Source organism: Lagenorhynchus albirostris, chromosome 13, assembly GCF_949774975.1.
Source record: "Lagenorhynchus albirostris chromosome 13, mLagAlb1.1, whole genome shotgun sequence".
Lineage (NCBI taxonomy): Eukaryota > Metazoa > Chordata > Mammalia > Artiodactyla > Delphinidae > Lagenorhynchus > Lagenorhynchus albirostris.
The window spans coordinates 58042734-58067790 of NC_083107.1; the positions used below are offsets into that span (position 1 = coordinate 58042734).

The 25057-nt window shown below is 37.3% G+C and overlaps 1 protein-coding gene across 2 annotated transcripts in view; it reads left to right on the forward strand.

Moving 5' to 3' along the window:
- MAP4K3 (mitogen-activated protein kinase kinase kinase kinase 3) overlaps window positions 1-25057 on the forward strand; it is a 188466-nt gene that overhangs the window by 48879 nt on the left and 114530 nt on the right. For both annotated transcript variants that reach the window (XM_060169878.1, XM_060169879.1), the window contains exon 2: window positions 13075-13132. In XM_060169878.1, coding sequence (XP_060025861.1) covers window positions 13075-13132 — 58 coding nt within the window. The remainder of the gene's footprint in view (window positions 1-13074; window positions 13133-25057) is intronic.

A 25057-nucleotide genomic window follows, 5' to 3' on the forward strand; every position in this document is an offset into this window, starting at 1 on the left:
CTCCACTTAACGTTTATCCCATTATCTGGAAAACTCAGTCTTCATTCCTTAGGGGTACTGGTTAGTGAGGTGGTATTCTGTATTTGCATAAAATAAGCTACATTTTAGCATTTTAGTAATTGATGTCCCAGAGCCTTTTGGTGTTAGTGAGATTATGGGCATCTCTTCCCAAGCCAGTGTTCAGAGCTGTCCAGTTGGTACCTTGTGATCGCCATGGTGGGAATGTTTACAGTGCTGAAATATGTACTGCCAGTCAAGGCTTGCTCTGCCTCTATCCCCCACTCTGGTTTTTAAACATTTACTACATTCAGTTGATTTCAGTTACTCATTCAGCAAACATTTTTTGAGGGCTTTTTGTGTTCCAAATACTGTTCTAGGTACCAAGGATACGGCAGGGAATAAAAAGCATTTACTTAAGTGAATATAGTTTTCTAAATCTTAAATTCCCAAATAAAGACAGGGAAGTATTGGGAGTTCCTTAATCAGATCACGGAGGGAAATGTGGAGTCAAACAAAAGTAAATGGATGTCCTTGCTGTAGATCTTCAGAATCTTTTAATGTGCTGTTGTTCATTGTTATGCTCTAAGAAGAAAATATAGTATGTACTATTTTCAATACTTACTTAACCAAGGAGCTCTTTTTTTTTTTCTTTTCCCAGAACATATCTAACATCTTTTAGAAATATGTTCTGCTGCTCCATGGCAGACACATCCCAGATGTTAGGAATTGATGTATGAAGGGCCTTTACCCAAGGGGTGTAGATCAGAGTGTGGCCAGGATTTCTGAAGACAGACCTTCTCACCATCTGGCTTATGGGTGGTCCATTTGTAGGTTGTAGATTGAATTATTTTACTGATGGTGTCCTGAACCATTCTATTGTATTTTCATTTCCAATATTTAAATGAAAAAGCATCTTATATAATGAAAAAGCACTGTTCCACTTATACTGTTATTAATTTTAGAAAAATGCTTTCCCTTGTACTCTGCAGTTTCTGATTTGGGGACACCTAACGGTATGTGTATGTGAACTTCTGCCCCCACCTACTCCCTGCTGCTAGATTTCTCCTCAGCACTGGGTATCACTTGCTCCAAATCCTCTTCCTATATGGGGGTCTCTGAAACCCCATTCATCTACCACTTCACCCTCACTAGGCTGTAGTGTTTCTCAGAAGTGTGGTTGATGGACAGTTGCATCACAGTCACCTGTGTGGTTATTAAAATCATAGGTTCTTGGGTCTCACCTCAGAACCTGTTGATTCAGAATCTGTTATATATGGAGCCCAGGAATCTGTGATTTCAAGTACATCTGCAAGTGATTGTTATTGAATTAATTTCCATGTTGAATTGGAAATCCATTTTTGGCCAGTGTGTACAGTATTTCTCAGTTGTAGGTGCTCTTGGCATTTTGGCCAGGACTGTGTCACTGTGCGGCACATTGCAGGCACAGCAGGACATTAAAAATCCTTGGTGCCTACCTATCAAATGCCATTGTCATCCCCAGGTACTGGTACGACCCAGAATGCCTTCACACATTTCCAAAGACTTCTTTTTCTACCATGTGGAGGTAGTATCCTCCTTAATTGAGAATCACTGCTATATACTACTTTTATTACTCTAGAAGTTACTCTTAATAATTTTATACATATATCTAACCTAAGACCCCAAATTACTAACTGTGCACTTCCCAAGCAATACGAGGCCCTTAGAACATTTTAACGTCAATCACACCTCATTTACACGCTGTTTTGTTCAATATTTGAATTCCAGCTTTTTAAAAATGACATAAATTAGACATTATTATTATTATTGCCCTGTATAGTCATCAATATTTGTTTATATTGACCCAAGATTGCCATTTTATTTGATTTTTACTCCTTGCATTTTAGACTTTCCTTCTGAGTTTTTTTTTTTTTTAATCTTGAAATATACTTTAGAAGAATGTATTGCATGCTTTTTGGTGGTAAGCTTGGTTTTTGTTTGGCAAATAATATCTTTTTGGGAATGATGTTTTTACCTGGGAATATAATTCTAGATTGACTTAATTTCTCCTAGCACAGTATTGTGATTTTTATTGTTTCTCCGAGAAGTCTAATTTATTGTTCCTTTGTAGATAATCTGACTTCTTTTCTCTGACTGGTTTTAAACATCACCTCTTTATCTTTGGTGTTTTGCAGCTTCATATGATGTGTCTGGATGTAGATTTCTTTTTTATTTATCCTCCTTATGACTTGTGTCTCCTGAATCTGAGGTCTTATGTCTTCTATCTATTCTGGAAATTTTTCAGCCGCTGTCTCTTGAAATATCGCTTCTCTCCATTTTTTTCTGTTCTTTCCTTCTGAAACTTTAATTAGATGTATGTTCATCTCTCTTTCACGACATGTCTTTATGAGATAAGATGATTTTAAAATGTCTCTTAATCTCTCACATCTTCTGTCTTTGTCTCTTTTTGCTGTTTCAGATCTGTCATTTGGTTTACTAATTCTGTCTTTGTGTCTGCTCCAATTAGGTTTTTTTTTTTTTTTTTTTTTGCGGTACGCGGGCCTCTCACTGTTGTGGCCTCTCCCGTTGTGGAGCACAGGCTCTGGATGCGCAGGCCCAGTGACCATGGCTCACGGGCCCAACCGCTCCGCGGCATGTGGGATCCTCCTGGACCGGGGCTCGAACCCACATCCCCTGCATCGGCAGGCGGACCCTCAACCACTGCGCTACCAGGGAAGCCCCGAATTAGGTTTTTAATCTCAAGAATTATATTTTTTATTTCCAGAAATTCTGTTAGGTTCTTTTTTTCCTATCTTTCAAGTCATTTTTGTTAGCCTCTTGTTTCTGGTCCATGTATTTAATACTTTCCTTTAGTCCTGTAAACTTCTAAAGCATACTTAACTGTAATTTTATATTATGTATCTGTTAATTCCAAAATTTGAACTTCCTGCAAATTTAATTTGCTGTTTATAACTTTTGCTGCTCTTGTGGTTTGTTTCCTTATGGTTGGATAATTTTGTTTTAATTTCATATTTGGCTAAAGTAATTTAGGAATCTCCTGGGGCATGGATTGAAGGTGCATTTCTCTACAGAAAATTTGCTTCTCTTTCTGTCAGGTGCCTTTCATTACCACCAACCCAGAAACAGCTTAAATTCATTTCTTGGCTTGAGGTTCCTGGTCCTTACAAGAAGTGTAAATTTATACTCAACTGAGAATAGGCTGTAATTATGAATTTGAATTTTCAGGGAACCCCCACCCCCTCATTCTAGTGATTCAAGCAGTTGTTTTTTTATTCAATCATTTTGTCAATGGACAGACACCCCCTTCCTCCCCTCCGATCACTGAGAGGTGTGGCCTTTCAGGGGCATTGTTGGTTTTATGCAGTGGTCTCAATTCCAGCTTTCACTACATCCAATAAAAATCAAAATTTAAGTCTCTCGATTCTAAGTTTAAGCTAAGGTCATGGCTTTAGCTCTTGCTTACCACTCTGATTTTCTTCATTAAATGCATTCAACAGATACTTTTCGAGCGAATGACTGTTTTCTCTTTGTTTTCGCTTCCTGTGGATTTCTTTCCTTGTGTGTCCAGCAGTGCATTTAAAAGAGTACTTGTTCTATCTTATCTGCCATATCTAGGTATTTGTAATGGGAAGGGTTTTCATATCTAGTCTTACATATTTCCAAAAGCAAAACCTCAGGTGATTTTTATACATACCGGAGTTTGAGCACCTTTGGGTTAGAGATGCTGCTTCTGTCACTTCTGTAGTGGGAAGCAGGAATGTGGTTACATGGTCCCTTATGTTTTCCCAAACTTAATACCACTATTAAGTTTTATCCACATTATTAGTTCATTTGACATTTGTGGTCTGCCAATTACCATTTAAAAGTGGTTTTTTGTTTTTTTTTTTTGCGGTATGTGAGCCTCTCACTGTTGTGACCTCTCCTGTTGCGGAGCACAGGCTCCAGACGCGCAGGCTCAGTGGCCATGGCTCACGAGCCCAGCTGCTCCGCGGCATGTGGGATCTTCCCGGACCGGGGCACGAACCCGTGTCCCCTGCATCGGCAGGCGGACTCTCAACCACTGCGCCACCAGGGAAGCCCAAGTGCATCTTTTTTTAAAGTTAATGTGGTAGTCTCAATCTGTTTTTTTCTTTTTTGAAATTAGCATCATACAGTCCTAGAAATTTAGATCTTTAATCATCTGCTTTTAAGAAACAAAGAGCCATTCAAGTTAATTCAAGTAAAGAGAGGCTATTGTGAAGATACATGTGATAGGGAACTGGAAAGCTGTCAGGAACTCAAGACAGCTTTGGAGATATGTTTCTTTCTCATGGTCTCTTATTTTTTTCTGTGCATTTGTTCTGTTCTCTGCTCTTTATTGTCTGTCTGCTCACTGTATCTTTCCTGTTTCTTCAAATCTTTATTTGCCCAAGGTCCTACTTGCTAAGACAGTGGCACAACTTTATGGCATCATTTACACACTGGGTTATATTGCATGGTGGTTCAAACTTCTTAGAGCTGTGATGTCTAATACAGTTGTCACTGGCCACACACTGCTTTTAAAATCAAACTGTGTAGGATCTATGTGCTGAAAATACATAATGTGTAGGATCTATATGCTGATAATGTTTTTATAAAACATTCATGAAAGATATCAGAGAAAACCTAAATAGAGAGTAGTGTTCATGGATTGAAAGATTCTGAATAGTCAAGGTGTCAGCTCTCCACAAATTGATCTATAATTACAATCAGAATCTCAGCAGGGTTTTTAAAAATTAAATATAGACAAGGCAATTCTAAAATTTCTGTGAAAAGGCAGAGGACCTAGAATAGCTAAAGGAACTTCGAAAAAGAAAAATAAAGTTGGAGGAATCACAATATCTCATTTTTAAGACTTAACTGTAAAGCTCTAGTAATCAGGATTGTGTGTGGTATGGGTAGAGAATAGACACAAGATCAATGGATCAATATAGAATCCAGAAATAGACCCACACAAATATGGCCAATTGATTTTAACAAAGATGAAAGGCAATTCAATGGAAGAAAGACAGTCTTTTCAACAAATAGTATTGGAAGAGTTGGACATATACGTGCAAAAAACAAAAAAAGGAAGGAACATTGACCTAAACTTCACAAAACAAAATAAACTTAAACAAAAATTAACTCAAAATATATCATAAATCTAAATGTAAAACTTCTTCTTTTAGAAGAAAGCATAGGAAAAAATCTTTATGACTTGAGGTTAAGTAAGGTCTTGGACATGATACCAAAAGCATAATTCATAAAAGAAAACAGTTGATAAATTGGACTTCATCAAAGGTAAAAACTTTTGCTCAGTGTGTTAGTTTGCTAGGTCTACCATAGCAAAATACCACAGACTGGGTGGAGTAAACAATTGAAATTTTATTTTCTCACAGTTCTGGAGACTGGAAGTCCAAGATTAAGGTGTTGTTAGGGTTGGTGTCTCTTGAGGCCTCTCCTTGGGTTGTAGGTGGCTGCCTTCTTGCTGTGTTCTCACATGGCCTTTTCTCTGTGCACACACAACTCTGGTCCCTTCCTCTTATAAGAACATTGGTCCTATTGGATTAGAGCCCATCCGTATGGCTTCATTTAACCTTAATTACCTCTTTAAAGGCCATGTCTCCAAATACAGTTACATTCTAAGGTACTGGGGCTTAGGACTTCAACGTCCGGATTTGGGGGGCACACAATTCAGTCCATAATGCTCTGCAAAAGACACTGTTAAGAGAATGAAAAGACAAGATATAGACTGGGAAAAAATATTTGCAAATCATATGCCTGAAAAAGAACTTGTATCTAGAATATATAAAGAACTCTCAAAACTCAACAATAAGAAACATCCCAATTAAAACATGGACAAAAGATAGAAGACACTTCACCAAAGGATGGCAAATAAGCACATGAATAGATGTTCAATGTCATTAGCCATTAGGGAAATGCAGACTAAAATCACCATGAGATACCATCACCTACCTGTTAGAAATGGCTAAAAAGTACAGTCCCAACTTCTAGCAAGGAAGTTCTGGAAGAACTGGAGCTCTCATACATTGCTGCTGGAAATGAACAATGGTACAGCCACTCTAGAAAGAACTTGACTGTTTCTTTAAAGATTATACATATACCCACTATATGGCCCAGTCTCTCTCCAAGGTCTTTTTATAATCTGTACACAGATGTTTATAGCAGCTCAATTCACATTTACCTAAAACTGAAAACAGCCAATATGTCCTTCCAATGGTAGTGAATAAAATGTGGTATATCCATACGGTGGAATACTGCTTAACAATAAAAAGGAATAAATTAATGATACATGCAGCAACTTGGTGAAAGAAAATAGTCTCAAAAAGTTATATGATGATTTAATTTACATGAAATTCTTGAAAAGACAAAACTGTAGTGGCAAAGAACAAATCAGTAGTTGCCAGAGGTTGGACTGAAGGGAGAATGTAACTTTCAAGGGAGGTTTTGCAGTGCTGGAACTTTTCTGTTTCCAGATGGTTGTTAACTCATTTTATGCAAATCTATGCATGTGTTAAAACTACTAGAACTATATTTTTAAGAGTTGATTGTTTTCCAGTTAAAGCTAAACGAGTCTTGGGGATGTCACAGCATGGTGACTATAGTTAACAATACTGTATTATATATTTGAAAGATGCTAAGAGAATAGATCTTAAAAGTTCTCATCACAAGAAAAAATTTGTAGCTATGTGTGGTGATGAATGTTAACTAAACTTACTGTGGTAATCATTTCGTAATATACACATATATCAAATCATGTTGTACACCTAAAACTAATACAATGTTATATGTCAATTATATCTCAAATTTTTAAATATTTAAATATCTCAAAAAAATTTAAAGCCTTTCCAATTTAAATATTGTGTACACAAATAATTAAATACAGCTCAGTTCTTCAGTTGTATTAACCACATTTCAGTTGATCAGTAGCTCCATGTGGCGTGGGACTACAGTAGTGGACAACGCAGGTATAGAACATTTCCATTAATGCAGAAGGTTCTACTGGATAGTGCTGTTTTAGAGTGGGGGTCAGCCAGTTTTCTCTGTAAAGGGCCAGATAGTAAATACTTCAGGTTTTGTGGGCCACATGGTCTCTATCTCAGCTGCTCAACTCTACTGTTGTATTGTGAAAGCAGCCATAGACAATACTTAACCAGATGAACATGGCTGTGTTTCGGTAAAGCTTCATTTACAAAAACAGGCATGTTTGCTGACCCCTATTTTCGAGAATCTGATTGGCCTATTTCCCTTTTCATGTCAGCTCACGGTTTATTGGTAGAGTGACCTTATAATTTACCATCCAAGTTAGATAAAATTTTAATTATAAATTTGAGAGTGAAAGTGGGCATTGTTAGTAATTCTGCTAGGACAGTTGGCATAACCTGCAAATGTCCTGGGCAAACCAGGAATGTACATCACCCTGGCTATCAGTCTTCCTATGAAGTGGTTGCCTTTGTAGTAGGCTCATACCTAGTCCAAGAAACTGTGGAAAAGCAAACAAAACTATTCCTTCAGCAGGGGCTGTGGGTTAGCCATTTTTCTCTGAAATGAGTATTTATATGGGAGGCACCCTGAGGTTTGGCCCGCCCAGTACTCTCAAAATAGCCTCTTTTCTGTCCCTGTGCCTTTGTTCATGCTTTTTTTTCTATGCTCTCTTTCCCATCCCTCTTCTGTGTTTGTTGTAATCCAGCCCATCTCTCAAACCTCTGCTTAGGTGGTATCTCCTTCATAAAGCCATCCCTGTAAACACCCCTTGCAGACTTAAAAGTCGGTACTTATATTTTATAAAATTCACATGGCACAGTGCCTTAGACCAGGTGCCCAGGCCTGGCTGAGCACCAGAAGCAGCACTTCAGTAGCTTTAAATACAGATTCCTGTGTCTCATCCTAAATCTGTTGATTCAGAAATCAGTGGCAGTGTTTTTATTGTTTTTAAACTCCTCATATGATTCTTGTATAACCAGCCAGCTGGTTCAGTATTTGGAATCTGTTAATTTAGAGTTAAATTATTTGATGTAAACATTGACTTTCAGAATTAGAAGGAACCTTCTTAGAAGTAGTCTTTTTTCACTTTCTTATTTTTAAATTGGGAGAAGACACAAGGAGATTACTTGCTCAGATCCCGTTGCGTGTTACTGGCAGAGCCAGCACTAAACTTTGCATTTTTTCACTCCCGTTTCAGAACCTTTCTTCATATTCACGTTGGGCAGCCCCTTCTGAATTGTAAGCTTTGGATACCAGAAGGTGCTTGTATATCGTAGATGATCAGATTTGTTATTGATAGTTATTTAACTCACTTTATATAACACATAGCACTTTTTTTTTTTTTTTGCTGCTTAATGATCCATTCTTGATTATGTTGTTTACTCCCATTCCCACACTCAAGGAATACTTTTCTGATAATTGGAGATAACTCAGCAGTTTGCATGAAATCATCTCAGAAAAACCTTTTACCAAATTAATGCCAATATGAATGGCTTCTAAAAGTCTGACTGAATCAGACTGAATTTTGGGACAGCTTTGAAATGTAATAGTTTCCAAGAGCTCCTCTAAAACTGAGATCAGCTCTAGATCCGCAGGATTTTTCTCACCAGGTCTAACCTTTCCCATTTGAGAAAGGTTACTGAGGATCTGTGGGAGTGTGTGTGTGGATGGGGGGGGGGTGCCTAAACTTGAATGGGGATCAGGAAAATTCTTGTGGGAAGTGATAATAACCTAAGTTGAGCTTTAAAAGACGTCTAGAAGTTAGGCCAGGGGAGGGAGTTAGGGAGAGCGTTTGTCTAGGCATTAAGTGCCAAAGGGCAAAAAGTGTGGATAGCATTGGAGATGGCCAGTTGTTTAGTTTGGTTAGAGCATAAAGTGCAAATTAAGGAATGACTGGAAATATAGACAGGAGCCAGGTAGTGAATGGTTTTACAGTAAAATGTTGTATTTCGCAATTGGCTATCCACATGCAAAGGAGTGAAATTTGAGCCCTGCCTGACACCATATAAAAAGTCACTCAAAATGGATCAGAGACCTAAATGGAAGACCTAAACTATAAAACTCTTAGAAAAAAACATAGGAAAAAAAATCTTTGTGACCTTGGGTTCCAGGCAGTGGTTTTTCAGCTATAATACTCAAAGCACAAGTAACTAAAAATAGGTAAGTTGGACTTCATCAAAATTTAAAAGTTTTGTGCTTCAAAGAACACCATCAAGAAAATGAAGACAACTCGGAGTGGGATTAAATATTTACAAGTCATGTAATCAATAAGAGGCATATCAAGATTTATAAAGAACTCTTACAAGTCAACAATAAAATTGACAATTAAAAATGAGCAAAGAATTGGATACACATTTTTCCAAAGAAATTCAAATGACTAACCAGCATATGAAAAGATGCTCAAGATTGTTAGCCATTAGTGAGTTTTAAGTCAAACCACAGAGAGACAGTACTTCACATTCACTAAGAAAACAAAAGTTAAAAAGCCAGGTAATAATAAATATTGGCATGGATGTAGAGAAATTGGAATCCTCATACATTGCTGGCGATAATATAAAATGGTGCAGCCACTTTGGAAGAAAGTTTGACAGTTCTTCAAAAAGCTAATCATACAGTTACCGTGTGATTCAGCAATTCCACTATTAGGTCTGTATCCAACAGAATTGAAAACGTAGGTCCACACAGTGTTCATAAAAGCATTGTTCATAATAGCCCCAAATGGAAACAACCCAAATATCCTTCAACTGATAAAAGGATAAACAAATGTGGAATTGCCATGCAATGAAATATTGTTCAGCAACAAAAGGAATAAAGTACTGATATGTGCCGCAACATGGATGAACCTGAAAACCTTATGCTCAGTGAAAGAAGCTAGTCACAAGGGACCACATTTTGTATGATCCTATTTATGTGAAATATCCAGAACAGTCAAATCAATAGAGACAGGAAGTAGACCAGTACTAGTTGTCAGGGTCTGGGAGGGGGAGGAGTAGGGGAGCGACTGCTAATGGGTCTGGGGGTTTCTTTCTGGAGCAATGAAAATGTTTCAAATTTAGAGAGGAATAATGGTTACATAATTATGTGAATATACTAGAAACTGCTGCATTGTACACATTAAAAGGGTGAACTTTATGGTATGTGAATTACATCCCAATAAAGCTGTTATAAAAAGTGCTGTATTTAGTAAGTAATTTAAATTCTCTGATAGGGAATTTGAATTTGTGTCTTTAAAGCAATGGTGTGTACTCCTGAAGAGTTTTAAACTCAAGAACAACGTGATCTGAACATCACTTTCAGAGCATGTGAGAATGGTGGTCAAATCAATGATGTGGCAGAAGACTGGGTCTAGAAGCTGAGAAATACGTATCCTCAGTTTTCTGCCCTGGGCAGATCTGTAAATTTTATGTTACTGATACTGATTTAGAAATTTTTAACTTTATATGTGGTAATATGTTATAATATTTACCTTGCTCTCATTTTTTTTCCTAATCAGTTTCTCTAGGTGATTGAAAAAAGCATAGCAGGTACAGAGTATTAGAGTTAATATTAATTTTTAAATTTACCTGTGTGTAACCTTGGCTGCTGTGAGTTTAGAGACAGCAAAATATGACTTATTTTAGCCAGAGGACCAAGATTCTTGATGAACCATAATGCTTTAAACATCTTCCATTAATAAACGTAAGGATTTTGATGGGGAAAAAGCTCAGAAATTCAGGTTTACTGAGGGTTTTTTGTTATTCTTCTTCCCTTTTTGTGATTTAGCTTGTCTGTCAAATAAGTTACATATTGGAGAATTCCAATATTTTAAAACTTTTTATCCTTTAGAAAATTGTAGACTGATTTAAATTTTGAAAAATTGTATTCATAAGTCAAGCCTATAGTAAATAATTGACTTTAGTAAACTAGTTATCACTAGTTTACTGTCATAGTTTTTCTGTTAAATACGTGCTGGTGTAACCATTAATAAATCTATTTTTAGAAGAGTACATTGTGTACTGCAGCCATTTTGGACACTTTGTGTAACTTGTGTTGTCAGTAGAGATCGTGCCCTCTTGTGGTAAGCTGGGAACAGAATTTCAGCTGTAAAAGTAATCACCCTAGCTTTCTTTGAGTTCATATTTTTTGCTAGTGCATACTCTGAGTTTATTTTCAATAAACAGAAAACAAAACTATAGCAAAATTTTTAAATGGAGAATTGAGAATTGGAGAGAGTAGTATGTTTTGTCTTATTTTATTTGGAGAAGTGCTAAAAAAGATGTGGGTTAACGGACAGAGTATCAAGGAGGAGCCTAACAGGGAAAAGATTTCTCAGTGTGGAAAGGCAACGCGTTCTGAGAGTGTTTGAGAAGGTTTATGACTAACGTTGATGTGATACCCTGAATATTTTACAGGTACACTCTGCCCCATCCTCCTTAGAAAATGCTCCCAGAATGTCTATTCCGTGTGTGTGTGTGTGTGTGTGTGTGTGTGTGTGTACCTTCTCATCCTAGGGAAGGGAATAAATATGTGGCACTATTTGAACTGTCTGTCTCATATAATGGAAATTAAGTTTAGTTTGAAATAAATGTTGAAATCTGTTTTGAACTGCCTGTAATAAGTTGGCATCCTAAGTGTTTATTAGTCATGGGGATTTTTTTTTCAAAAGGAATGAATTTTCCCTGAAAATTTTATTTTAATGTTTTCTTAATTTATATTTTTTAATACCTTTGTTCTTCTTTGAGTTTAAAGGTTAAATTTTATATTTCAGCAGTGACTGTGTCCCATATATATCTTCTTAGAAACTGATTTTTTTTGTTTTTTAATGCCCCAGTATTCGTAGAAGGATTCCAATGTTAATGCTGTTATCATCCCTTGTGGGTGATTCACTGATCTTTACCAATCCATTAATAAGAAGTGTTACAACTAAGTATTATTCTCATCACATGAATGAATTTTTCTGTGATCAGGGAATTGCATATATTGGTCTTCATTGGTTGATATGAAAATCAGTTTATTAAGTTTCAGTTCATAGTTTAAAATATTATTTTGAAAATTCTGATTCAGTTATAGAACATTTTAAATTGACAAAAATAACTGCCATTTTTATACAAATTGAAAAGACAATTTCTGCTTATTTATACCTAATTACAGCTGTAAACACCAGCAATCTAATATTATGGATTGATTTTTTTTTAATATTTATATTTTTAATATGTGGCTTGTAAAGATATATTTGGTTTGTATTAACTGCACTTATTTCATTGTACTATCAGGTGTGTTTAAACAGATGCAGGGAGGTTGTTTTTACAGTTAAAAAATGGTGCATGCTTTTCATATTACGAAGTTTTTAAATTTACAAGTTTAAAGCTAGTTAATTCAAGACTTTAACAAACCTTTGAATGAATGGCAGTAGAATGTAATGCTTAAAAAAGCTCAGACTCTAGTGTTAGACTGCCTGGGTTAGAATCCCAGCACTGTCACTTACTAGGTAGATGCCTTGGCAAGTTCTTTAACTTCTTGGTGCTTCAGATTCCTCATCTGCAACACGGGAATAGTATTAGTACCTACCTCATAAGATTGTTGTAAGGATTAAACGAATTAATATAAAAACACTTAGAGGGCTTCCCTGGTGGCGCAGTGGTTGAGAGTCCGCCTGCCGATGCAGGGGACACGGGTTCGTGCCCCGGTCCGGGAAGATCCCACATGCCACGGGGCGGCTGGGCCCGTAAGCCATGGCCGTTGAGCCTGCGCGTCCGGAGCCTGTGCTCCGCAATGGGAGAGGCCACAGCAGTGAGAGGCCTGCGTACCGCAAAAAAACCCAAAACACTTAGAATAGTGCCTGATGTATGTATACTAAGGTCTGTGCTTCTGTTAACAATATTATTATCACCATTATTAAATTTATACATAGATTAATGTTGAAATTCATTTTGAAGAATGTACTGTTTGTTTTGTAAATATAAATCACTTTCGCAATTCTTGCTTTAAAAGACTTTTCTGAATAATTGAAAATAAATAAAAGCTAAAATTACATTTTATGAAGTTTTTATGAAAGCTTTTTTCACAATTATCTTTTCTTTTCTTTTCTTTTAGGCACGAAATGTTAACACCGGTGAATTGGCAGCAATTAAAGTAATAAAACTGGAACCAGGTAAATTCATTGAAATTTGGTGTTTCTTATTGCTCTCAACCACTGGATAGCTTTCAGGCTTGTTTTAATGATGTTTGGTCAACCTTCTCTTGTTCCCAACATCTGGCAAATAGGACTAGTGTCTACTCTTTCCTTCACCTCTTTGAGACCTGTAGACTTGTTGCCCAGTTCTTCCCTGAAAAATAGCTAATAATCGCGGGAGGGAGGGGAGCTCCTGAGGAGACTTTGTTCCTTCTGGACGCAGTTGAGCTCCCTTGTCACACGTCGTTAGTGGTGTATTTCCAGGTTAACACTGTCCAGTGATGAGGGGCAGTGTGACGCAGTGGAAGGAATGGGACTGAAATTTGCTGGTTGTAGTCCAGCTCTTCGTGTCCCACTGTCTTGCTCTGTGAACTTGGGCAGGTAACTTAAGCTCTGAGTCTCAGTTTCCTCAATAAACCTAGCTCTCATATTTCACAGGTCGTTAAGGTTGTAATAGCTACCTTCCACCTTTAGTAGCTTGTCAAGCCTCTAGGACTGCTCCATATTTTTCATCTGCTTCAACTGTATTCTATCCCTGAATTCCCCCCGCTACCTGCAAACATACCCTTCCCTCTTTTTCTCCCTCCCACCATAAGTAAGTAAGTGTACTAGTGTCTAGACTGAGTTCCACGGCGATGATAGTGCCTTTCTGAGGGTGCCTTTCAGTATGGGCACAAATACATCCAGTAATTTTTTTTTTTTAAGTGTAGGCAACTTTTTCTATGAAAGTCGAGATAGTAAAATATTTTAGGCTTTTTGGACCACAGGTAGTCTCTGTATACAGTTCTCTCTCTCTTCCTCCCTCTCTCTTTTCATCCTCCTAAAATATAAAAACCATTCTTTGCTGAAAAACCATTCTTAGCAAACCAGGCCACCTGCTCTTGTAGTTTGCCCACCCCTGATTTAGATCATCAGTAGACTTTTTAGAAGTGCTATTAAGATGAAGTTTGAAGGATGTGTTGACTGACTGTGATCAAACCACACTCAAATATAATGAATTAAAAAAATACTTTTTAAGTTACACGTATTTACAGATTTTTTATATTCCAATTATATTCTAGCATCACATGACAAAGCTTTTTCTGTTCTCTGAATCTCCTGTTGTTTAGCGGGAAATTTGAAATTGACAAAATCTGAGGTTAAGAAAGAAATTAAAGGTTTGACATTTGAAGCAGGGCCTCCATTTTTAATCATTAAGAAGTGGCTATGTTATTGATGAAGTAGTCTCTAACTGGTAGCAGTCTGTACATACATCATTCCTTCAAATCAGTTTAGTGCCTCCTCTTTCAGGAAGCCTTCCTCCCCTGACCCCTGCCCTGACTAAGATGACTCCTGCAGGAATAGCTCTGGAATACCACTTACCACAGCTGTGCTTCCAGAGTCGTCTTTCTTTGTTCCTAAGTTTTAATCGAATTTGTGTCCACAGCACTCAACTTAGCGTCGGTGCATAGTACACGTTCAGGACATCTTAAAATTTCCTTTAAACAATTAGGAACTTAAAATCTTATTGTTCATCAAGTCATTTGTTTACTGATTAGTGAATTTTTTGTGTTATGTTCATCTTGAACACTGCCTTGTATATATAGATCATTGTAATAAAATAAAACACAATTAAATAAAAAGAAAAAAGCTTATTCCTATTCTGCCACTCAGAGATAACAAGGGTTACTACCATATATGTTATTAGTTATACACTTAAATTTAGTTTATATTGGATTCCCTACTTGTGTGTTCATAGAAGTCACCTGAATTTTTTTTTTTGGCTGCGTGTGTGGCTTGCAGGATCTTAGTTCCCCGACCAGGGATTGAACCCCGGCCCCCTGCAGTGGAACCCAGAGTCCTAACCATTGGACCGCCAAGGAATTCCCCCTGAATTTTTCGGTTTAATTTCTTTATTTTAATTTGTTTATATCCTGTGAGAAATGTTTAACTTGTTGGTGAGCTTGAAGTATATGGCACAGTGGTTAAGTGCACAGACTCCAAAGCCAGACTACTTTGATTCTAGTCTGGCTTGACCACATTGCTTAAGCTTTTCGGATGGACCTCTGTTTCCTCATCCCTAAAATGGGGATAATAATAGTAACTTCCTCTTAACGTTGTTGTAAGGATTAAGTAAGCTAATATATCTAAAGCACTTTAAGAGTTTCTTTAAAAGTTTCTTAATTTGCCATAATGACGTAGCAATTCCACTCTTGTGTATCTACCCACACAATTTTCACACACAGATGTTCACAGCAGTGTTATTCATAATAGACAGAAGCTGGAAACAACCTAACTGCCCATCAACTGGTAAATGAATAGAGAAAATGTGTCCATACAGTGGAATACTATTCAGCAATAAAAAGAAACAAACTGTTGATACATGCTGTGACATAAATGAACCTTAAAAACATGTAAAAAGTGAAAGAAGCCAGATAAAAGAGACTACATATTATATGATTCCATTTATGTGAAATGTTTAGAAAAGGCTAATCTACAGAGTCAGAAAGTGGATTCGTGGGCTGATGTATGTGGCAGGAGGATTAATAATTAATGGGCATGAGGGATCTTATTGGGTAATGGAAATATTCTAAAACTGATTTATAGTGAACTTGGTGAATTCACTAAAAAAAATCATTGAATTATGCACTTGATATGGATGAATTACATGATTTTAAAATATGCCTTAATACAGTTATAAAAAATAACCACAATACCATTGTAGTCTCTTACAATATTAATAATAGCTTCTTAATAACAAATAAGTTTCACACATTGTAATTAGTTGATGTGTCTCAAATTTCTTTTATATCCATAGGTTGTGCCTTCATCTCTGTTTGTCTTTTTCTTTGCCTTTTGTTTGTTTGAAGAAACTTGGTTATTTGTCCTGTAGGATTTTCCCTCAGTCGGGGTTTTGCCAGCTGCCCCCCTGTAGGATCATTTAGTGTGTTCTTCTGTGAGTTAGTGGTTAGTTCTAGAAGACTGGTAAGATTCAGATTTGATTTGGCATGTGGTGGAAGAGGACAGCTTTGTTGGTGGTATTATGTTCTCATTTTTCTAAATTACAATTCTGATATCCAGTCTTTGACATTTTGAAAAACAGAAACTAAATCTGAAATAGTCAAGTGTAGTGGGAATGATTTTAAGAATTTGCATCCAAAGTTGTTTTTTTTTTCCCCTCTTTTTCTTTATAACTGATATCCAGTTTGAACATGAAGCTAGATGAAAACTACTTTGGACATTTGGACAAAATTGTTTACTTAAGTGTGAATTTGGTCTAAGTATCTCACTGGGGCTTCTAATCTTATTCCTGTGGCTTTAATTTAGATTTGATTTTCTCAGTTGTTCTTTGATTAAGCATCAGTCTATAACATTTTTTAACTTAAGTTGCAAGGACAATGTTTGATCATTGTAATAAAAGTTAAAAAAATACAATTAAACAAGAAGAAGAAGCTAAACATCATTCATCATTCTGCCACCTCTATAAACACTTGACTTTTAGTGATTTTCTCCAGATTTTTTTGTGTATTTATGTACAGGCATACCTAGTTTTATTGGGCTTCACTTTACTGTGCTTCACAAATACTGTGTTTTTTGCAAATTGAAGGTTTGTGGTGATCCTGCATTGAGCAAGTCTGTTGGCACCATTTTTCCAGTAGCTTTTGCTCACTTTGTGTCACTGTGTCACATTTTGGCAATTCCCATAATTCAAACATTTTCATTATTAGTATAACGTGTTATGGTCATCTGTGATCAGTGATGTTAATGGCAAAAAGATTACGACTTGCCGAAGGCTCAGATGATGGTTAGCATTTTTTAGCAATAAAGTATTTTTAAATTAAGGTATGTATTTTTTTTTAGATATAATGCTATTGCTTAATAGACTACAGTTAGTGTAAACATAACTTTCATATGTACTGGGAAACCAAGAAATTAGTGTGACTTGCTTTATTGCAGTCTTCTGGAACTAAACCCACAACATCTCTGAGGTATGCCTGTACAAACACCTAACATATATACTGCACACACAGAGACACACACACTTACCTACGCAGACCACAAAGGGCCGGGCAGAGTTCAGAGATGGATAAGAATGTACTGAGATCAGCTTGATTTGCATGCTTACTGCTGAACCGGTAAACAAGCATTGCAAAGGATAAGTAAGAGAAGAATACCATGAGTGGGCACAGCTCCCCAGTGCTTCCCCAGGTCCTCAGAGGTGACCCAGACTGGTAGTCCGTGCAGTGCGTGATTTGGCAACCACAAAACACCTGGCTTGCTGCCATTTATGCTATCAGGCTTGCGGGGGGACAGCATCAATACTCAGCGAGTGGTGTAACTCTTCTTAGAAAAGGCAATTATTTGTTGTGACACTGTTCAGTAGTTCTGTGTTCCCCTTCTTACTATGTCCTCAGATCTGTAGCTGGCCTGGCCATTGCCTACCAAAGATGCAGACACATGTGTATGTACATGAGTGTGTTTTATCCGTAAATGGGTTGATTTTTTACGTTTTCTTTTCATTTGAAAAGCAGTTCATGAATTTTTTCTATGTTAGTATTTCTACACCACCATTTTTTGGTTGGCTGCATAGTATGCAGCAGTATAAATTATAGCTGTTTAATCAGTCCCTAATGATTATAACACTTAAGTGTTTACAATTATAAACCTTGTACCTCTATTTATTATGTATCATGTACCTATGAGGACATCTTTTGTCCTTGTACATATGATTATTTTGTCATGGTAAATTAATTAGCTGGTCAGAGGATATGTACATTTTTAGGAGTTTTGATATATACTAGGGATTATGCCTGACATTTCCAGGGTTTGATTTTTGGTTTTTTGGTTTTTTTCCTATACCTTTGCCCACAAAAGGATATCATTATAATAAAATCTTTACTATTGATCAAAAACTGATGCCTTACTGTTAATTAACATTTCTCTGTCTTCCAGTGATTAGGTATCTTTTTTCCCCATATACTTCTTGGCCTTTTATTTTTATTTTATGAAGAGCTTGTTTGTGTCAGTCATTTAACAAATATTTATTCATTGTCTGCTACGTGCCAGGCATTGGTCTAGGTGCTGGGCACATAGTGGTAAATAAGGCAGACTCTTACCCTTGAGAAGCTTATATTTTAGTTCAAAGTGACAGGAAACACGTAAACAGATAAGATAATTCATGAACTAAAATGAGGTAATGTTGAAAGTGGCCAGAGGCTACTTTAGCCAGTGTGGTTAAGGGAGACCTTCAGAGCAGGTGGCATTTGGGTTGAGACTTGCACGATGAGAAGGCAATAGTCATGTGACAGTGTTGCGGGGGAGAGCATTCTAGGTGGTCAAGGGCAAGTGCAGTGACTCTGAGACAAGAATGAGTGCTGCAAGGCTGAGGACAGAGAGAAGGCCTGTATGGCTGGATCATTGTGAGCCAGTGGGAGCAGGGTGTGCAGGGGGGCTGGAAAGCTAGTCAGGGACTAGGTTATAGATGGCCTTGGGCACTGTGGTAAGGAGGTTAGATTTTACTTGAAGCTCAGTGGAAAGCTTTTGGAGGATTTTTGGCCTGAGCCACTGGGTGATACTTTAGGTTCTGTTTACTGACATGGGGAAGACTTGAAGTGTGGATGGAATCAGTAATCCTCTATTTATTATGTATGTTTTAGGCATCTGCTAGATATCTAGTTGGAGATGTTGAATAGGCAGTTTGACACATGCGTCTGGAGCTTTAGGAGAAGTTAGGTTACACATACAGATTTGAGGGTCCTCAGCATGTAGGTCGTCCATGAAGCCGTGGAAGTAGATGAGGTTACCTGAGAAGAAAGGAGAGATAGAGAAGGATGGCCCAGGTTGTAACCCTGGGTGATTTCGATACTAGAGGTCCGCTAGAGGAGGAGGTCCCAGCAAAGAAAACTTGAAAACAAATAACAAATTAGGTAGGAGAAATATCTGCTGAGGGTTTTGTCAGTGAAGCCTTAGAAGAAAGACTTTCAGGCAGGAGGGAGATTAAACTGTGTCAGATGATGCTGAGATATGTGGAGTAAGATGAGGATTGAGAATTGGGCATTGGTTTTGATGACTTCGATAAATCAGATTAGTGGTTAAGGAGTGAATGAGAGGAAAGGAAGTGAAGATAGCAAGAAAGATTCTCCTCTCAAGGCCTTTTGCTGAAAAGGTTAGCAGAGAAATGGGGCATTAGCTGGAGTGGGACCTGGAGTTTATGGAAGGTTTTTCTAGAATACATGATACTCAGTTATGCTTTGTGCCAGTGCAGTGAGAATAAACCAGTAGAGAAGACGAAATAGGTGTTGCAGAGGTTAATGCAGATAACTCCAGGAATAAAGTCCGAGAAAATGAAGAGACAGAGTCCAAGGCATAAGTCTAAGAGCAAGGAGACTTGATTCATTTTAACAGGAGATAAGGCAGAGGATGAGTATATAAGCAGGTAGGAGGACAGAATTGATAGTGGAAAGATTGGTTATTACCTGATTGTGCCCCTTTTCCTTTTGAACTATAGGACACGGTTATCAAAGCTTTATGCTTTGAAAGCTTGCCAATCCCACTATTTATTTATACGTATGTGTATATTTTATATACACATATAAACTTTTGACTTTCGTTGTACTTTTTTTTTTTAACATTTAGATCTTAGATCCATGTAGAATTAGTTTGATGTATGATGTGAAGTAAAAATCGAACTTAATTTTTTTTTCTCAAATAGTTAAATCTAGCTCTTTGGTATAATTGGTTCTGTTCTGGGCTTTCTGTTTTAATTTAAGGAATTGCCTATTTATTTTGTTTCCAATACCACACTGAAGCTAGCCTTTAAAATAATACTTGTTCCTGAGGTAGGTTGTTGCAAAGAATATTTTTTATAGAACCTGATGAAGGTTAACATAATGATTGATAATGACATATTGTTTGGATATCAGAGATAGATACAATAATGTAAGATACTCAATGACATCGGAAAATCAAGGATTCCATAAAGGTGAGTTTTCTAAAATCCTCTTTAAATTGCAAAAATTGTTTTAACCATTGTGTTTGTAAATATTTCTCAAATGCATTTCACCTCAAATAACATACTGAGAGTAGTGTAGTTATCATAATGTAACCAATAGTTATAAGTTGTCCTCAGCAGCTCATGACAAAGAGAAATATTGTGGTGCCTCTCAGAAAAAGGCTCTAAATGACAGTGACTGAACGACAATGACGTTTCCCCCCTCTCCGTGTCACTAGTTGCTTTTTTTTGGCCACGCTGAGCAGCTTGTGGAGTCCTAACCACTGGACCTCCAGGGAATTCCCTAGTTGCTTCTCTTTAGGTTGGTAAACATTTACTGACATACATTAAGATAAATGGTAAGGCACATTTCTTGCTTTTGAAGTCTAGCCCTTTATATCTGCCTCCTCTGTCTCCTGTTTCTGTTGTGTTGTTGGCCAGGAGATTGGACAATCAGATTTGTTAGAATTGCATCTAATGAAAAAGTGAATATGCTTGTGAGCTTATCAGAAGAACTTTCCTTTGAACTTTGAGTCATCTCTTACCTTCTCAAGGTACTTTTTGTCCATGCCTGGTTCTCATTTATGTCCTGAAAAGTTAAAGTTACTAAATAAGTGCTTAGTTTGAAACTTAACCGTTTCTACGATGGGTAGTGGAAGTCAAAGACAGAGCATATAGCGTAGTGGTTAAGAATGCGGACTTTGGACCCAGAGTGCTTTGATTAAAATTGAGGCTCCATCATAGTAAACTGTGTGACCTTGGAAGATTATTAACCTCTCTACCTATTCTTCCTTTCTGCGAAGTAGGGGCAGTAATAGTTCCTACCTCATAGGGTTGTTGTAAAAATTTAGTAGTTTAATGTATTTGAAGTACTTAAAATAGCTGTAATTTTTATTAATAGGGACTTAAAACTGTTATAAATACATTGATGTATTGTGCAATTAAAATGAATAAAATTATAAGCTATTATGTTTTCTTGTTCTAGAAAACAAATGCAACAACTGATTTCTTATACTGTCTACTGACTTAATCCTCTCTCTTGCTATCCACTCCCCCACCTCTCCCCGCAGTACACATGCATACACTCTTACACATGCCATAGAGCTGCTAGAGATACTGAACATGCTTTGGGTGTTAGACTTTTCTTTGTGATACTCTGGGGGCTGTGGAATGAGGCAAGCTTATAAAATTATTTCCTTAAACTTACCTTCTTTCAGTTACTACTCATGTACAGTGAAATAAAGTTCAGGAATTGCCTTTTTTGAACTTAAATATTATGCCTACAGTAGACTATAAAATCCTCGATGGAGGAGGCTTTGTCTCTTAATTATAACCTTGAGACATTATACAGCTCTATGCACATAAATGTTTGGTAAATATTTTACTGAATGAATATTGTATATGATAAACTAAAACATCCAGAATGATTTTTTTTTATGTGAAAACATTTTTTATGTTCAAAAAACCCCACAACTTACGAGTTCTGTTCCTAGAGTTCTTATACTTTGTGGAACAAAGCAACTTTCTAACCTTTTGAGCATACCCATCCTACTTGCTGGAGAAAAATATTTATTATTTGTAAGATAAAATAAAATCAATCTCCAGGTAAACAAATTAACCCTTTTTATATGTTTAGTTTGGATCTTTGATATATACATATTTAGTCTTAAAAGTCTATAGGTGTCATGTATATAAGTAACAATAGGCTCTGAAGTACTGACAGGTCCTTTTAAAATTAAAAACTAGGGGAAACACAGCTATCATATTGAGTTTGCTTTCTATGTCAGAGGAGGTACAGGGGAGAATTTGGCAGCAGAATTCAAACGGGTCCAGAAATCAGTAGAAAATAATGATGATGTGCAGAACTTGGCTTAACAGGAATCCACTTTCTTTTTTAAAATATTTATTTATTTATTTTTGGCTGTGTTGGGTCTTCGTTGCTACGTGCGGGCTTTCTCTAGCTGCAGCGAGCAGGGGCTACTCTTTGTTGCGGTGTGCGGGCTTCTCATTGCGGTGGCTTCTCTTGTTGTGGCTCACGGGCTCTAGAGCACAGGCTCAATAGTTGTGGCGCATGGACTTAGTTGCTCCGCGGCATGTGGGATCTTCCCGGACCAGGGCTCGAACCTGTCCCCTGCATTGGCAGGCAGGTTCTTAACCACTGCACCAGCAGGGAAGTCCCAGGAATCCACTTTCTTATTAGTGTTTTTCCAGATGGTAGAATTATTTTTCTTAAATTCACATATCCACATAGCAACTGCAGCAGCAGCACTAATGGTGATAAAAGTCACAGCAGCCGCTTTTTGGATATTGCTTAGGACAGTGTGCCAGACCCTGTACTAAGCTCTTCATCTGCATTGTCTCACAGTAATCCTCACAGCAACAAACGCTGTGCAGTAGGTATGGTATTATCATCCCCATCTCACAGGATAGAGGCACAGAAAGATTAAGTAATTTGCCCAGGGCTGTGTGACAGAGGAGCAAATTTAAATCCAGGTTTATGTCTCCCTAGAGCCTGTGTTATTATGTATGTTGCTTTACAGATGCTTCCTGGAATTTTTAGAATAATTCCCAGTTCTCCAGCAATATTTTTTGAAAGTTTGCCTCTCTACTATAGAGCTCATTATTCATTTATTTTCAATGTTAAATTAAATTTTAAGTTTTTATAGTTTTTTAAAATTTATTATATTTATTTATTATTTTTGGCTGCATTGGGTCTTCGTTGCTGCGTGCGGGCTTTCTCTAGTTGTGGTGCGCGGGGGCTACTCTTCGTTGTGGTGCACGGGCTTCTCATTGCAGTGGCTTCTCTTGTTGTGGAGCACGGGTTCTAGGCGTGCGGGCTTCAGTAGTTGTGGCGCGCGGGCTTCGGTAGTTGTGGCTCGCAGGCTCTAGAGCGCAGGCTCAGTAGTTTTGACGCATGGGCTTAGTTGCTCCACGGCATGTGGGATCTTCCCGGACCAGGGCTCGAACCCGTGTCCCCTGAATTGGCAGGGGGATTCTTAACCACTGTGCCACCAGGGAAGCCCTATAGTTTTTATTTAACATAATTTCAGACTTTAGGGGAAATGTTGAAAGAATAGTACAAAGAATTTCAATATTTCATCAAGATTTCTCAGTATTAATATTTGCTACATTTGCTTTATCTTTTCCTTATCTTATCCACTTAAAGATACCCTCTTCCCCTGAATACTTTAGTGTGTATTTCGTTAGAGCAATGAAATGTCATTCATTGCCTTACATAACAGTACAATCATCAAAATCAGGAAATTAATGCTGCTACAGGGCTGTTATTTAATCCACAGACCTTATTCAGATTTTGTCAGTTGCCCCAATAATACCTTTTTAGGAAAAAGAAAATCTGGGATAATGTGTTGCATTCAGTTGCCAGGTCTCTTCAGTTTTTTTTGTTTGTTTGTTTTTTAATCTGAAAGAGTTACTGAGCCTTTGTTTTGAATGCTAGGTCTGTTTATTGCTACTGATGCATAGTTTCTACTAGGTTGTCTTAAGGGATAGAGCCAGGAAATAGATGTGTGTATGCACACATAAATATGTACGTACCCACACACCTCTCCCTTCCCTACCCCCCATCTATCTTTATCGAAAACTATGACTTCATGCTTATACCTCCAATACCAGTCTAACACCATAAAGTTCATTCTCTCTTTTCTTTCCATATGTGTAACTTCCTTCTCCAACAGAGGGAAACCTGGTTTCCATTATCGGTAGTATATTTATTTACTTGCCTAATCCTTGAACATAAAAGTAATTTCAGAATTGTTAACCTATGCCTCTGAGAACTCAGCTACTAACTGGAGGTCATCGTTTGTTTAGAATATTTATCTCTAGGCTGAGGACGTATAGTGTTCTAAAATCCGGTTCTCCTTGTGTCTCTCCCTTTGAAAATTGCTTATGTTATTCTGTTTAAGTTTGTATGGTGTATTAGTTTCCAGGCTGCCATAACAAAGTAGCACAAACTAGGTGGCTTGAAACAGCAGAAATTTATCCTCTAACAGTTATGGAGGCTACAAGCTGGAAATCAAGGCATCAGCAGAGTTGGTTCTTTCTGAGAACACTGAAAAATATGTTCCTTGCTTTTCTAGCTTCTGGTGATGGCCAGCAACCCTTGGCATCCCTTGGCTTTCAGGTGGTTCCAGTCTCTGCCTCCGTCATCACAGAGCAAACACCCTGTGTCCAAATTTCCCCTTCATATGAGAACACCAGTCCTAGAGACTACCATAAAGGCCTCATCTTAGCATGATTACAGCAAGACCCTGTTTCCAGATAGGATCACGTTCACAAGCACTGGAGGTTCAGTTCACCATATCTTTTGGGGGGACACATTTCAACCCATGATACATGACCAATTTATTTGTTTCTGTTTGTATTCATTTTGGGGATGCCTCCTTCATCTTTGATTTTATTTCTTTTAGAGTATTTTTTTAAGTATGTGCAACTTGAACATGATTCAGGGAAGTGTCATTCTTTTATCTTTTTTTATCCTATTCCCACTCATCCGCTGTTGATAACCACTATTTTTGGTCTCAGGTTTATCCTTTCCATGTTTTGTTTTGTTTACCCAAATGAGCAGATACATGAATATTTTCTTATTTTCTCTTCTTTTCTTTTACAAAAGGTAGCATACTATAGCTATCCCTTTGAATTTTGCCCTTTTCACTTAACAGTCTGTCTGGGAAACCATTCCACATTAATTCTCATTCTGCATAAGACTCCATCGTATGAATCAGTCACTGTTCTATGTGTGCGCCTCTAGGCTGGTTCCAATACATTACATTTACAAATAACGCTGCTTGTAAAATTTATGTCATCCATATTGATAAATGCTACAAAACCGTGAACCTCGGAAACATTATGCTAAATGAGAGAAGCCAAACACAATAGGTCACATACTGTGTATTTCCATTTATGTGAAATATACA